Source organism: Argopecten irradians, chromosome 7, assembly GCF_041381155.1.
Source record: "Argopecten irradians isolate NY chromosome 7, Ai_NY, whole genome shotgun sequence".
NCBI lineage: Eukaryota > Metazoa > Mollusca > Bivalvia > Pectinida > Pectinidae > Argopecten > Argopecten irradians.
In genome coordinates, this window is record NC_091140.1 from 44040437 (window position 1) to 44054775 (window position 14339).

The 14339-nt window shown below is 35.4% G+C and overlaps 2 protein-coding genes and 1 long non-coding RNA gene across 4 annotated transcripts; 1 reads left to right on the forward strand and 2 right to left on the reverse strand.

Annotated features, from left to right (window-relative positions):
• Positions 1-894: 894 nt before the first annotated feature.
• On the reverse strand, positions 895-5084 carry LOC138328564 (uncharacterized). The gene is made up of 3 exons (XM_069275432.1): positions 4726-5084; positions 4021-4224; positions 895-1735 (listed from the first exon to the last, which is right to left on the reverse strand). The coding sequence occupies exons 1-3, from the start codon at positions 5039-5041 to the stop codon at positions 1182-1184; spliced, it is 1074 nt and encodes a 357-aa protein (XP_069131533.1). The 5' UTR covers positions 5042-5084; the 3' UTR covers positions 895-1181.
• Positions 5085-5093: 9 nt separating this feature from the next.
• On the forward strand, positions 5094-10469 carry LOC138328563 (uncharacterized). Of its 2 annotated transcripts, XM_069275431.1 has the most exons (4): positions 5646-5771; positions 6711-6847; positions 8121-8342; positions 8865-10469. In XM_069275431.1, exons 2-4 carry the CDS (start codon positions 6772-6774, stop codon positions 9446-9448), a joined length of 882 nt encoding a protein of 293 aa, XP_069131532.1. In that variant the 5' UTR covers positions 5646-5771; positions 6711-6771; the 3' UTR covers positions 9449-10469. The 2 variants fall into 2 exon arrangements, with proteins under 2 accessions (XP_069131531.1, XP_069131532.1); XM_069275430.1 differs by lacking the exon at positions 6711-6847 and having other exon boundaries at positions 5094-5771.
• A 1852-nt stretch (positions 10470-12321) lies between these two features.
• On the reverse strand, positions 12322-13881 carry LOC138328565 (uncharacterized). Its single transcript, XR_011209224.1, has 2 exons — positions 13510-13881; positions 12322-12588 (listed from the first exon to the last, which is right to left on the reverse strand). It is a non-coding gene; the product is annotated as an uncharacterized lncRNA (long non-coding RNA).
• Between the last annotated feature and the right edge of the window lie 458 nt (positions 13882-14339).

The window sequence follows — 14339 nt, forward strand, 5'->3', positions numbered from 1 at the left end:
GTCAGGAGTCCTTACAGAGGGCACCATCAGTCAAGGTCATTAGAAGACAGATGTCTATACAGAGGTCAGCATCAGTCAGGGCCATGTGTAGACAGGATTCCATACAGAGGGCACCATCAGCCAAGGTCATAAGAAGACAGATGTCTAGAGGGCACCATCAGTCAGGGTCATATGATGGTGATCAGTCAGGGTCACATGAGAAAAGGTGTCTATACACACGGCGCCACCAGTTAAGATCATGTGAGGACAGGTGTCTATACAGAGGGAACTATAAGTCAGGGTCATATAAACAGCTTTCAGAGAAACCTTAAAAGCCAAGACCATACAAGGACAGCATCTAAGTGTTACCAGCATATTAGGATAAATAAGGAAAGGTTTCTGGTGTCATGGAGGTTGGGATAGGGGAGGGAAGGGGGGGAAGGGGGGAAGGGGGGGAGGGGTTGTACCAAAAGCCGAGGTATATGATATCTATATATAGAAAAAATCAACACCTTGATAGTGTCCCTTAAAGTTAACAGTCGGGCAAGGATGGCTAAAGTCGGTAAAAATGGTGTGAATGTATCCAGTATAATTTATGAAATAGAAAAATAAAATCTCTCGTTAAAATCTGTCTGCCTGCAAAGAAATTAGTTTAAAGAATAGGTATCCTAAAACGTCCTCCCGGCTGACTATGTCCGTGGTTACATTTCCACGCAGGCTCGCTTTCAATGCTTTCAACTTTTCTTTATTTCAATGGTCAGAACGGGGAAACGTAAGCAGAACTTGACCGTCATATTAATATGTGAGAACTTTTGGAAGGCCTATCAACGCATTTAGACTGGTTTTCTTTGCCTGGCGATTCACTATAACTATGTCCTATATATATTCAGGATAAAAATAGAACAAGGAAATGTAAATTTTTAAATAATTTATTGATATTGATTGATGAAAGCAGTATACCAGAGTGTCTCTCAAAGTAGTCTTGTATCAAATATCTTCTATCTTTCTTGTATAATGTGAAGTTTAGTGTCAATCCACACCTTTCAAAAGTTTATATTAAGATTCAAACTTATCACAATGACAAACAAATCTAAATCATTTGAGTAACCTTCAAACTTATTTCAAAATGAGATACGAAATTTGCAATTTCAAGAAACACCCATATAGCTCATTCTTTTTCCACAGATTGTATATATGCACTGTTACTTGTTGCACACTAATTTAGGTGTCAAGACAACGTGTTCTGGTGGGCTCGGAAAACTACTTAACCCACATTGCACATTACTGTATAAATACTCAACCCACTTTTTCTTCAGGAAATTTGCTTTCCTCAAGGATGGTAGATTTGATACGTGTTTGTTCATAAAAAGAGAAAAATTCAAATAAAGCCAAACCATCACAACAGTTGATGAGTCAAGTTGTCCAAATTTGAAAATTGTAAGAGGCAGGGATTTTAATAATATATCATTTTTACAGTCATACAAATATATTGAAATCTGTTTTGGACAACAGCCGAAAGATGGAATTGGAAGTCCAGATAATTCTGCGCTGGTGTTGACTTGTGCAAAACCATTAGTTACAGTTTGTGCGATAAGACAACTGTAACTCTGTTTGTGTATAGAAAATGCATCATCACTTGATGACAGCCAATCTTCACCATCTTTAGAATGAAAATCTTCAGGGATGTTCTTCACTATAATTGAAATCCTGTCCTGTATATACATATCTACAAACCCATGCCAGGTAACATCACAGCCTGTCAAAACAAAGAAAGATAATATCACATGTACAGTCAACTAAATAAAAGGGATATGTCACATACTGTACAGCCAATCAGGACATCTCAGAGTAATTTTCAGAATCTTTGGAAATTTATCTGCTAAAATAAAGGGAGGCAATATCACATGTACAGCCTGCCAAAATACCAGAAGGTAATATCACATGTACAGCCAGCTAAAATAAAGGGAGGTAATATCACATGTAAAGTCTGCCAAAATAAAGGGAGGTAATATCACATGTAAAGTCTGCCAAAATAAAGGGAGGTAATATCACATGTAAAGTCTGCCAAAATAAAGGGAGGTAATATCACATGTAAAGTCTGCCAAAATAAAGGAAGGTAATATCACATGTAAAGTCTGCCAAAATAAAGGAAGGTAATATATCACATGTAAAGTCTGTCAAAATAAAGGAAGGTACAGCCTGCTAAAATAAAGGGAAGTAATATCACATGTACAGCCTGCTAAAATAAAGGGAAGTAATATCACATGTACAGCCTGCTAAAATAAAGGGAAGTAATATCACATGTACAGCCTGCTAAAATAAAGGGAAGTAATATCACATGTACAGCCTGATAAAATAAAGGGAGGTAATATCACATGTAAAGTCTGCCAAATTCAATGGATACAATTCATATTCTATCATCATAAAGGGAAGTAATAATACATGTACAGTCTGCTAAAGTAAAAAATCAGGGTACAATTCATATTCTGTTAAATAAGGGGAGATAATATCAGTCTGCTAAAACGAAAGGATACAATAACTTTTGCGACTCTACAAAATCATCGATCTCGTTTTGGATTCCCATCTTAGAAATTAAAAGCTGTTTCGGAAAGGTGATGGGCCTTTAAATCATATGGAGGTAAAGGATACCACATGATTCAAGTAAAGGGAGGTAATTTGACATCTTGATAAAATGAATAGGGCAATTACAGCATATGTTTATGACAAAGGGAGATAATATTCCATTCTGTGGAAGTAAGGGGCAGATAATTACATCAAAATTTCAGAGAATGAAAGCTGCATGATCACATCTCCCTTTGTGGTAAAGTTAAGGGGAGGTAATATTAGTGTTGGACGGATTCTCGATTTTAATTGATAAACAATCGATCGTGATTTTCCTGAAGACTATCAATTATGAAAGGTAATAATCGATTGTTAAAATGGGAGATAGCTTGTGCATATTTTAAACAGTTCTGAACCTTAATTATGTATTATAGATTTATGCAAAACCAAATTCCAAAATGCCTTTGATATGTCTAGATACACAATAATTCAAATTTAAATCAAAGAAAAAAAATGCTTTAATTCATACTTTTGGTTCATATTTCTATTCAGAGAAATTAAAAGGTTCATTAAATACATATATATAGGAGAGTGTTCTGTAAGTGTTATTCGATTATGGAATTGATAATTAGCATGTTGTCCTTAACCAACCGATTATGATTTTACAACCAATTTCCAACACTAGGTAATATTTTCATTATCACATCTCATCAAAGCAAAAAGAGGGATGACAACACTTCATATAATAAGGGAAGATAAGAAAATAAGGGGAGATAATTTCTTTTTATCTATTTTTTTTTTATTTAAGTTTTTTTCAAAATAATCACATCTGCATACAGTTTACATAAATGTATAACATAAAACGGTATTCGACCCAATAAGCTCCCAGGGGTTAAAAAAATGAAAAAAAAAAAATGCAATGGCGTTAATTATATATATAATACGACAAAATTATTGCAAATCTTTAGAGTTTTGGTCTTTATTTATGTGTGGACAATTGAAATTGAGGCCTCAAAAAGGGGAAGGGGCACTTATAGGGACATGGGCTCTTATTGGGTTGAATACAGTATATAATATCATCATAATCAAATATAAAGATGTTTATAATGTTTATATCACCAGCATGCTATAGGTATTTATCATATCTTTGTACATACAAAATGTAAATAGGTTATTCAAAAACAGACCAAATGACATTGTTCTCAGATATAATTTCTCATCTACAACTATTTTTGAAAAAGATATCAAATGATTATAGAAAAAAAAACATAGTTTAATCTAGACAAGAAAGAAAATATTTTTCAATTTAACCATTTCACACCAGTATGAACACTGATATATGAATCACAATTTTTATAGCTTTAACAAAAAAGCAGAGACTCTAGATCAATCATTACTTTTTTATTCAAAAGAAAAAAAGTGATAAGATCTTACTTTTCACACATTCACAATGTTTATTAATGATTTTAAAATATATACCTAGACCCGTATTTCCTTTCTTTAATTGTCTATCACATCCACAGCTGCAGACCTCGGGATGAGGCAGTTTACAGTTGATCTTATAGGCCCCATTACTGAGTGGGCCAAACAGATGGGCAGCTAGGACTTGTAATACAGCAGATTCATCGGGATCATGTTTGTCTCTCAACACTTTTTTCAAACATTCCTGGTGAATGTTAACATCTACGAAAGATAATCAAATGTTAAAATCATTACACAGTATGACTGAAATAACAAAATGCATCATGATCTAAAATCTTTCAAAAATTTTTATAAATGTTTTATTTTCTGTTCTTATTTGTTGTTTACTTTTTTCCCTATAAATATAATAATCAAGATATATGTTAGAAATTAAATAAATACTGTATACATGTATATTATATGGTTTTCCTTTTCTGATTTAATTAAACACACACATTAATTTGTAAAAGCCTAGTTTCTGTGCAAATTTGTATAAAGGAATTAAATTTCTTAACAACTGCAACCTGTAGATAACAAAGTGGTTATAGCTATATAGCGTTTTATTGACTTATCAATACCAGAAACATACGTATGTTTCTTTCAATACACATTCATATACATATGTATATCAAGAGTAACTTCCCTACTAAAGATACTGGAGTGATAACTAAGGGAAGTAACTCAGATAGGGGAAATAACTCGATCTCTGAGTATATTGATTACCAGCAAAGTAGTCTTTAAGAGCTGCAATGGCTTCGCCAATACGTTCATCCTGACTAATTAATGTCTCTTTTACGTCTCCAGATTTAATTAGCTGTTTGATTTTTGTTGTATCCCACACTTGGTCAAATCTTACACAGTCTGTGAACGTTTCTGGTAGATCGTACTCCAAACGAAAAGTCGAGAGCTTTTCTTGTGTTAAAATGGATGCATTTGAAAAGTCCTCTGCAAATGGGTTACACGCAATCAACTCTAGAGTGTGGCATTCTACGAATCTGCCGTCAACCCTGGATTTCACCAGCGATTCCAACACCTCCATTTCGATAATTTACCTCGTAAACAAAGTTTACGCATGCGCATCCAGGATGATTTTTAAAATAGTAAAAGGGGATTCCCAGTTGTTGTATTACACACTAATGAAAGTCCAGAACAGTGACGACCGCTTGGTAGTGTCAAGAAGTTTTACTTAAACTTAGACTACGTAACTTTGTGTCAGAAATGCACGAATACATTCTATGTATAGTGTTTCTATAAAATGTACCTATATGACATTGATGTTGTTGGTGAAAAGGGGCTTAATATTCATTAGGTCAATTCATAAACATTGTATGCCAAACTACCGGGCATTTCCGTGAACTCCCGACACTACCGGACGGCAATTAGTATTTGTTTGGGAGGCAGACAGACTAAAATGGCGGCACCTACGATCTGTGTTTCGAACCGCACACTCGAGAATTTACTTGAAAAGCTCGGGGAAAGCTCACCACTTGTTGAAAATGCGATTGAATCTCTGTGTAAAAGCAGGTTTAACGCCATTTTCTTTCTGAAAATTAGAGCATGCAATGGGTATACAGGATTCGGGGTGCCATTCTCCCGAGTATTTTGTGACACCGAGACACTTTGTGAGGAGTTCTATCCGTTTGCTTCAATATTCAGCAGAGGGATTGAGATGCTGTATAATTGCCTGAAAAAATCAAATTACATTTATTCATTGGATGATGTGTCGAAAATATTGCTTGTAAGACTACTGTCATTCCTTACTGAGACAGGTACGCTCTAGATTTTCATGTCGATATGCTACCAAAATATTCAAACATATCTTGCTCCATTCTAAATACTAACATGATCTAGTTTTGGTCTACAAGTTACTTTTCTTTGTTTAATTCCATCATTATCGGAGTTACTTCCCCTTAATTTCACTTCCATTATTGTTGGAGTTACTTCCCTTCTTTCACTCTATCATAGTAGAAAATACTCCCCTTTATTTGACACCAGAACAAGCTGATAGATCAAAATTATACTGTTTCTAATATGGTACTGTACTGGACATATGAGGATTTGTTAACGTAACAGGAGAAGAGATGATGTAGAGGCAAGACTTGGTTTGTATTGAGTCTAAGACCTCCAATCTTTGCATCCTCGATACTCCAGGGGTTCTGATCACTTCTGATCTTTACACCTCTGGGCTATCTCACAGTTAAACTGGAGGCAACAGAATATTAGTAATTCAGTCCTTTGAGTCGTATAAAGGTACACTGTAGTTGACTACATGGCTTTGAAGTTAGGCGTTGCTCTCTCTCAAGGACATAATATGAGAAGGTTAAGTCATACTGGGTTATGGGCAAGTACGGTGCAGGAGCTTTTGTGTTTGTGCACTGATTTTCCTTTGATATCCGCCGGCACAGCCTTTGATGTAGCTTGCGGGTGTGAGGGTTACCATCTTACTTTTGAAGCGTGCTGTCATATAGTGAGCTGTTGTAATTTTTAAGACATATCTTCTAAACCTTCCGTCCTTAAAGCAAGAACATTGTGAAAATTAATTAACATTACATTGGTGTTTTGTTTGACTTGATAAGACAAGTATTTGTTGAGAAAAATGTTTTTTTATTCCCGGTTCATAGGGGTCTCGATCGCATGGTGTTTATACAAGTAGTGTAAAGAAACAGTGACGTATCCTTTTCACTTATAAATCCTTGCTCTCTCTGTAGTCTTCTTTGCAGGCCTATGATTGGTTCAGATTTTTTCACCTGAGCTGCCTTCAGTTTTACTATGAGACAGTCCAGGGGTGGATATTACATCAGGTATATAGTAACCTCTGGAGTATCGAGGATGAGGATCACCAAATGTATGTACATGTACTAGGCTGAAAATAAAATATTGCTTATTTCCCCAGTTTCCGGCCTATATACCCTCCCAAAACACCCCCTACCCAAAATATTTTACTGCCATTTTCTATACCAGAATATTTTTTACTTTCAAAATTGTATGCTTCAGTTTTGGAAAGAAAACTAATTATTTTTGGTATTACGGCTGGCCCTAGTTGGATTTCCTACTGATGGAGCTAACTTAACAACACCCTCAATACTCCAGGGGTTCCAATCACTTATAATCTCTACATCCCTAGACTATCTCATAGGAAAACTGGAGGCAACAGAAAAGAACGGGTAATTTAGTCCTTTGATGTGCACAAGTAGAGTGGTATAACAGTACATTGTGATTGACTGTGTGGCTTTGACCAGAGCATTACTGTCTCTGTAGTCTTTGAAAAATTTTTTGCAGGCCTGTGATTTGTTCAGATTTGTTTCCCTGAACTGCCTTCAGTTTTCCTATGAGATAGTCAAGGGGTGTAGGAATCATAAGTGAGAGGAACCCCTGGAGTATCTAGGATGACTAACCACAGGTCACCAGTGATCAACCTCAAGTCCAGCCCTACTATATTCTTGACCCTAAAAGACAAATGAGCCGCTAACACCCCTCCAATGAGTTGTGTGTGGGAAGAGGGGGTATACATGTATATATCTTAATACAGCACTATAAAAAGGGCAACAGTTCCACTGTCAAAGACATAACATTAATATACCGCAGTCTCCCAAAACACACACCACACACTTCATACACACCACACACTTCATACACACCACACACTTCATACACACCACACTTCATACACACCACACACTTCATAACACCACACACTCATACACACCACACACTTCATACACACCACACACTTCATACACACACACACTTCATACACCACACACTTCATACACACCACACACTCATACACACCCACACTTCATACACACCACACACTTCATACACCACACACTTCATACACACACACACTTCATACACACCACACACTTCATACACACCACACACTTCATACACACCACACACTTCATACACACCGCATGCATGGGAGGCCGTCCTTACATGATCCTTGCTGTTAAATAGGATATTAATTAATCAAACAAACCTTGTCCGAATGTCTGTCATTAGCACAACTCCTCCTAAATGTGTAGACTAGAAACCTATATTTCTTGGCATTGACAATAATGACTATATTGAATGCCATCACATTGTTCAAAATACCAACATGTGTTTACTTTCAGATTCTATGAAGTTCATTGAAGAATTGGAGCGAAAGAGCTGCGGACCTCTATATGATAAGCCACAGTTCACAGTAGCTATAGCTGAACATGTGTTCTCCAAGCTCACTCTGACCAGAAGTTACACAGTTGATAAAACCTGTACATTACAGGACTTTGTCAGTGGGACCTGTAAATGTGGCTGTAACACCGATATAAAGCATAAATTTGAGGACACCAGTGCAGGTACGTAGAACTCAAGGCTAATTCAATTACTGTATTCAACCCAATAAACGCCCATGTCCCTATAAGTACCTCTCCCCCTTTTTGAGGCCTCAATTGTAATTGGCCGGGCATAAATAAAGACCAAAACTGTATAGGTTTGTAATAATTTTGTCTTATTAAGTACCTGTTATTTTTTTTTTAATTTTTAAAAACCCTGGGTGCTTATTTGGTCAAACACAGTATGTCCTGAAATATTGGGATATTTCCAAACCCACAAGCTTTCGTTAGTTAGCACTTACTCGCCTTTTCAATTTCCGAAGTTCATTGTGGTGAGGTCGAATGCAATTCCAAGAAAAACCAACAACTAAAACTATCAAGATTATAACTTGATAGCTATTATGTTTAAAAACTCGCTGACAACATAAATAAATTGATTGCATGAAGAATTCTAGATTATAATTTGAGAGTAACACGTTTATCATTATAATTAGGAGCTTGTTAATTATACAACAATTAATATCAGACCTCGACTTGTTTCACTAGGTTGTTCTGCTGTCTGGCATGGAAGTCTGGACGCCATTGTTGGTCACGCTGGAGACCGAGTACCTCTACTGATATCAGGGAACAGAGAATTCGATGAAGAATACAAATATTTAACTGTAGATAAACATTTAAACTACCATACGATAAAACATCAGTTGGTAGCACAGGCAGTTGTATTTTCATTCCTGAAGCAGAAAAATTATCCTGACTCCAAAATCTCTCTTGTTCCTGTCATTGGAGTTTCTGCAAAAGAAGTGATTTTCTTCTTGTATGATTGTAAAGAAGATGTTTTATTGCAGAGTGTGAAGATGTCTTTACGATGTGGCAAAGCAGTGAGATACCAGACAGTGATAGCCATATGGCTAGTGTTGAATTACAATTACCTGGGTAGTGGTCTAGGAAACATCCGAAATGTACACAAGTGTAATTTTTCGAGCCGTGCCAGAGACGTTCTGGAAGTGTACAGAAGTGAACTCGTCTTGGGAGGAGTAAAAGAATCTTATGAAGAAGACACTCTCTACCCTGATGATATTCCCAAAGAAAAAATCTGTTGGCCTAATAAAAAGCCGAAGTTTGATTTCTGAATGTACCTGCATACCATTATGAGCTAAGTTATTCAGTAATTAATAAATGAGTCCTTTAAGTTTAATGGTGTTCTGTATAAATTCCTGATAAGCTATTGTGATTGTCAGCTATTTCCCGTTAGTTTACTCCATGGCAAGTAGACAATGGGGCTCTAGTTGTATAAAAGCGCAGGATTTTATATAAACTTAATCGCTGCCTCCGCTAGGGATCAAACTCTGGACCTCTGACTTAATTCACTAGTCTTACCCTCAACCGATCGAGCTTAAAGAGAATTATATATAGTTCTCTCTAACCTAGAGATATTGGGACTAGAATTCACCATGGTTACAGAGTGACCATGACCGTTATTAGGACATGAAACAAAGTCAATCGAACCAACACCAATGGACGATACCTAAAATGAAATAAATTAACAAAGCAGCAACCATAACATACATGATACTCCGGAGGAACCCTCAAAACTCCAGGGATTACTGTCACTGTCGTTATATCCACCTCTGGCCTATATCATTGCAAAACTGGAGGCATTTCAGGAGAAAAAACCAAAGTACTGAAAGTACTAAATGGCTCGGTCTCGATATTAGGAGGAATATATTTCTAAGGTCAATACTACTGTAGTTTTGTACAATAAGAAATAAATTTGGCTGGTGTTCCTTCCAGTTTGGACTTTTGAGGATTCCTTGGACACCAAGGTGTAAAATAAGAGACACATACTAAAATCTTGGAAGCCCATTCTAATATTTCCTATGATGTTATATGTCAAATGATTTTATAACACCTTTAGCATTTTCCTTGTTAATTTGATGTTAATGAAAATATCCATTCTTAATGACTATTGTCATCAAGTTCCTGGGACCACAGTATCAGTTAACATGTATTGTTTTGCAGCAGAGAAAGACAAGGGGCATACTTTTCTATGCCAAAATGTCTTAAATATAGAATATGTCTGTCCTCTAGAAGACTTATCAATATCACCATGTGATTTTTGAATAAATTGGTCAATTGGTATACTTTTAACAAGTTTGTAATTATTCTTTTGTAAAACAGCAAGTTGATTGATATACATTGTATCCGAACTTCAATTCAAACCGGATAACTTGTTAGCTCACCATAGACCATGAAATTGTTTGTACACTTTCCTAACTTCAGGATCGTTTTACAAAATTACAAATGAATTTTTTCTACAACATTTTTTATTTTCAAATCCCCATACCTCTGATGAGTAAAATAAAACTGTCATTACAAGTGAATCAAATATTTTCAGTTTAAGATGAACAGGAAGAGATACATTCCTTTATTTCTTATAAACAGCAAACACCGATTTAATTGTTTGTTCAGCAGGTTTTTCCCCTTTCTTTAAAAACGCTACCACTAACATTATTGTCTGTACCTAGATATGTAAACAATTCTTATAAATCTAATTTTGTATTCCATAACATCAACTGGTGTTGTGGTACCGATTTACGTCTTGAGAATATCACAATTTTTATCTTTCTGATATTAAGTTCTAATTTCCATGTTATGCAATATTGTTAAAATTCATGTAACACTTGTTGTAGACCATCAGATATTTCTGATATCATAACAGTGTTATTGGCAAATAGTATGATAAAAAGTTTGGGATACATTCCAATATCATATACCGTAAAAACTGGTTTAATTTTGCGCAGGTAATTTTTAGGGCTGAAAATGCTTAAAAAATCTACTATCAGTATATTTTGCGCATCAACAAAATGGGGAAAACAATGTCCAGGGAGTCCCAAAACCGATGTATGAAGGTGACAATTTCAATGCAAAATATTCCCCATAAATGCTTGACAACTTGCACAAACAGTGTTGTATTTAGAAGAAATAACATATGAAAACCGCAATGTGTTTGTTTTCTTTTATTGGTCACCGTAACCTGAAACTGAAATATCTAGCAGATGTCCAAAACATTGGCGGTCTGGTCCGCCGTACTCCTTGCACATGTCAATTTTTTGAGATATTACACATGAATAGTAATCAGGAATATTTGAAAAGAGTAGAATATATTTACTTAAATTGGCACAATAAGTAATTAGTGTGTTTGAGATCATTAACAATCAACAGCAACCAGCTAGCGGATACGTAGTTTAGCTTGCAACAATCACAGTGTGCATAATTTGTCAAGATTTGTAAGACAAAATATTCTTTTCCACCAGGTAAGATTCTAAGTCATAAAGGTAGATTGAAAAAAGGAAGGGAGATAAAATAACCAGATAAATATTTGTAGCGGGATCAGACTGGGTTGATTGTCGGCGATCAGGTAGCTCAGTCAGAAGAGCTACATTTTCTTCTCTCCTGTTACAGAATTGGCACCCCAACTAAATAACCAACGGTTGTGGTGTTTGAAAGGGTCTCGTATGTATTCAAAAAAAGAGGGAGGAGTGTAGCGGGACTGGACTGGGTCGATTATCGATGACCAGGTAGTTCAGTCGGTAGAGCTGTGACTAGAGCACTCAGCTAGTGTTCGGAGAGTCCCGGGATCGAATCTTTCTCCTCTCCTGTTACATATGGTACCATGCATGTAGATATTCAAGGTAAATCAATAATGTTCGCTGATCTTGCAGAATTGCCTTACAGTGTTATAATGAATGCAGTAAATGTATGTTTCATTGGTGTGATTGATTTAAAGGCAGTTCATGTGGTGACCAAAAAAAAGGTAAAATCAATACTTTCAGAGTGATCAGGGAACATTGATAGTCAAGGCGGGGAAAACATAAGACGACCTGTGTTATACAAATAATGTTTAATTGATTTTCATTAAATTGTCTCGAAGGTGATGACGAGTGTGTTATGAACGATAAGCTTAATATGTTTTTGACAAAAAGTATTAACAGCTAATGTCATATTGTGTTTTAAATTTAAATAATCTTTTATTTATTCATTTCATTTCAAGCATGTACATGTCATAGAATATTAACAAATATCAGGTATATGCTTAAATCATATTACAGTTAAATTCAGAATTAGGAATTTGAAGATGATGATAGTAATTATTTTCGGATTGAAAATCATTACAATATTAAGCTTCCACAGTTGAAAATTACTTCTTTTTGTTCACACAATTCTTCTCCTAGGCTGTTTCCAGTTGAAATGATACATGCATGCTGACATTCTGTAAAACATAAGGAAACAATAAATGTATTAACAGAGTAATTACTGAAAAGGCTAATATCATATAATTAAACATTTTAATCATAAATAGCAATACCAGCATAGAGGAAATATTATTGAAGTTTAATTCCCGCTGTTCTTCAGTCCTCCTGTTCTTACATGTAAGAGTTTTGTCCTTCATAAATTGATTGTAATATACAGTCTATAGCCGTTGTTATATAATGTGCACAAAGAAGTATAAATACACACGTATGCATGGGTACAGTGGTAAATTAATAAGTTATACAGAAAATGATGGTGCGCAAAGTCTATTTTGTTGAGTAAAAAGTTAAAAAAACTAACATTGTTCACACCCTAAGATGTAATCGCACTAAAAACAGTGATCATGTGGGCATTTGTAAGACTGTGCCAGGTGGTAGAGATTAGTTCCGCTCGAGTGATCACACAATGCAAGTGAGAGTCGGGAATATGTTTATGTAAGTTTTAATTGCTAATCTCTGATGCTTGTTGGTAAAAATATAACTCAGGATAATTGCTAAACAATTAACAGTTTTCTCTACATTTGTTACAGATTGAAACAGCTTTTTAAGTGCCGTTTTACGGAAGAATTATGAAGAAGAAATCGGCATTTTCGTCGATCTAGTAGTCCAAAAAATATTACTTCGAGTTATATGAACATTCCACATATGATTTATGTCATTCGGCCAAAAATTTATACTTCGTATTACCTAGTTTAATGAATATGCTGTATGTATATGATCAGAACGTCAAGCTCCTGTGGTGAAAATAACTAAAATGTTTTAAAAGTATGGTTTAGTGGTAATCTCTGAACGTGCTTTAGTTTAGTATATAGATATAATCTGATATTTATACATGTGCTTATAAAATTATCGATAATAATGGATGTGGTAAACATTCATACCTTATTAACTGCCGTTAGTTTAAAGATTACGCCACCTTGGACATTTACAAAATGTTCACCGTCTGTCACGTGCTATTTTATCGGTAGTCCAAGTTTGTCCAAAATTTTGTTAGAGTTGTCTTTCTTCCATTGTGGATTTACACGTACATGTGGCATAACGCAGCCGTGATAAACAAATCTCCATATCGTCCTGAAATATATTTGCTCCCGAACTAATGTGATTCAAAGTGCAAAAATCATTATTGTAACAATTTTAATGTTTGAGGTGAAATATAGATTTCATTTTTTCCGTTGCGGGATAATTGTCACTAGTAGGGACTAAACGCGTGGGGCGAAGCGAAGCATTTTCGGGACGAAACGTCTTCATGTATTGAAAACATTTTCAGGACGAAAAGTCTAGATACATCGTACACAATTCAAGTGAAAATTTTCCAATCTAAGATCATTTGGACGATGTATATGGTAAGGATATGAAAGCAGTTATCTACTATTCCTATTTCAACATTACAGATACGCTTATTTCAGTAACTTTCATACTCAAAATTTGCTATTTAAAATTCCCGGCAAAATCAAAGTTGTTGAATACACTGCCGCTAGGAGCGCTAGTATCTGCGAGCAAGTTCTTAGCCAATCATATTGAGGAAATTGACTGTGAGAGAATTTTGCAACCACGATCACAATGGCGAGGTAACCCTCGCCAAAAACCTGTGGTGAAATTATGGACCTATAAATAGACTTCTTTGAAGAGTACAAAAAAGTGATGCCCAACTTCATATTTGATTTCTCTTTGGGGACCAATCTACTCATCTTATACACAAGTTGTCACAAAC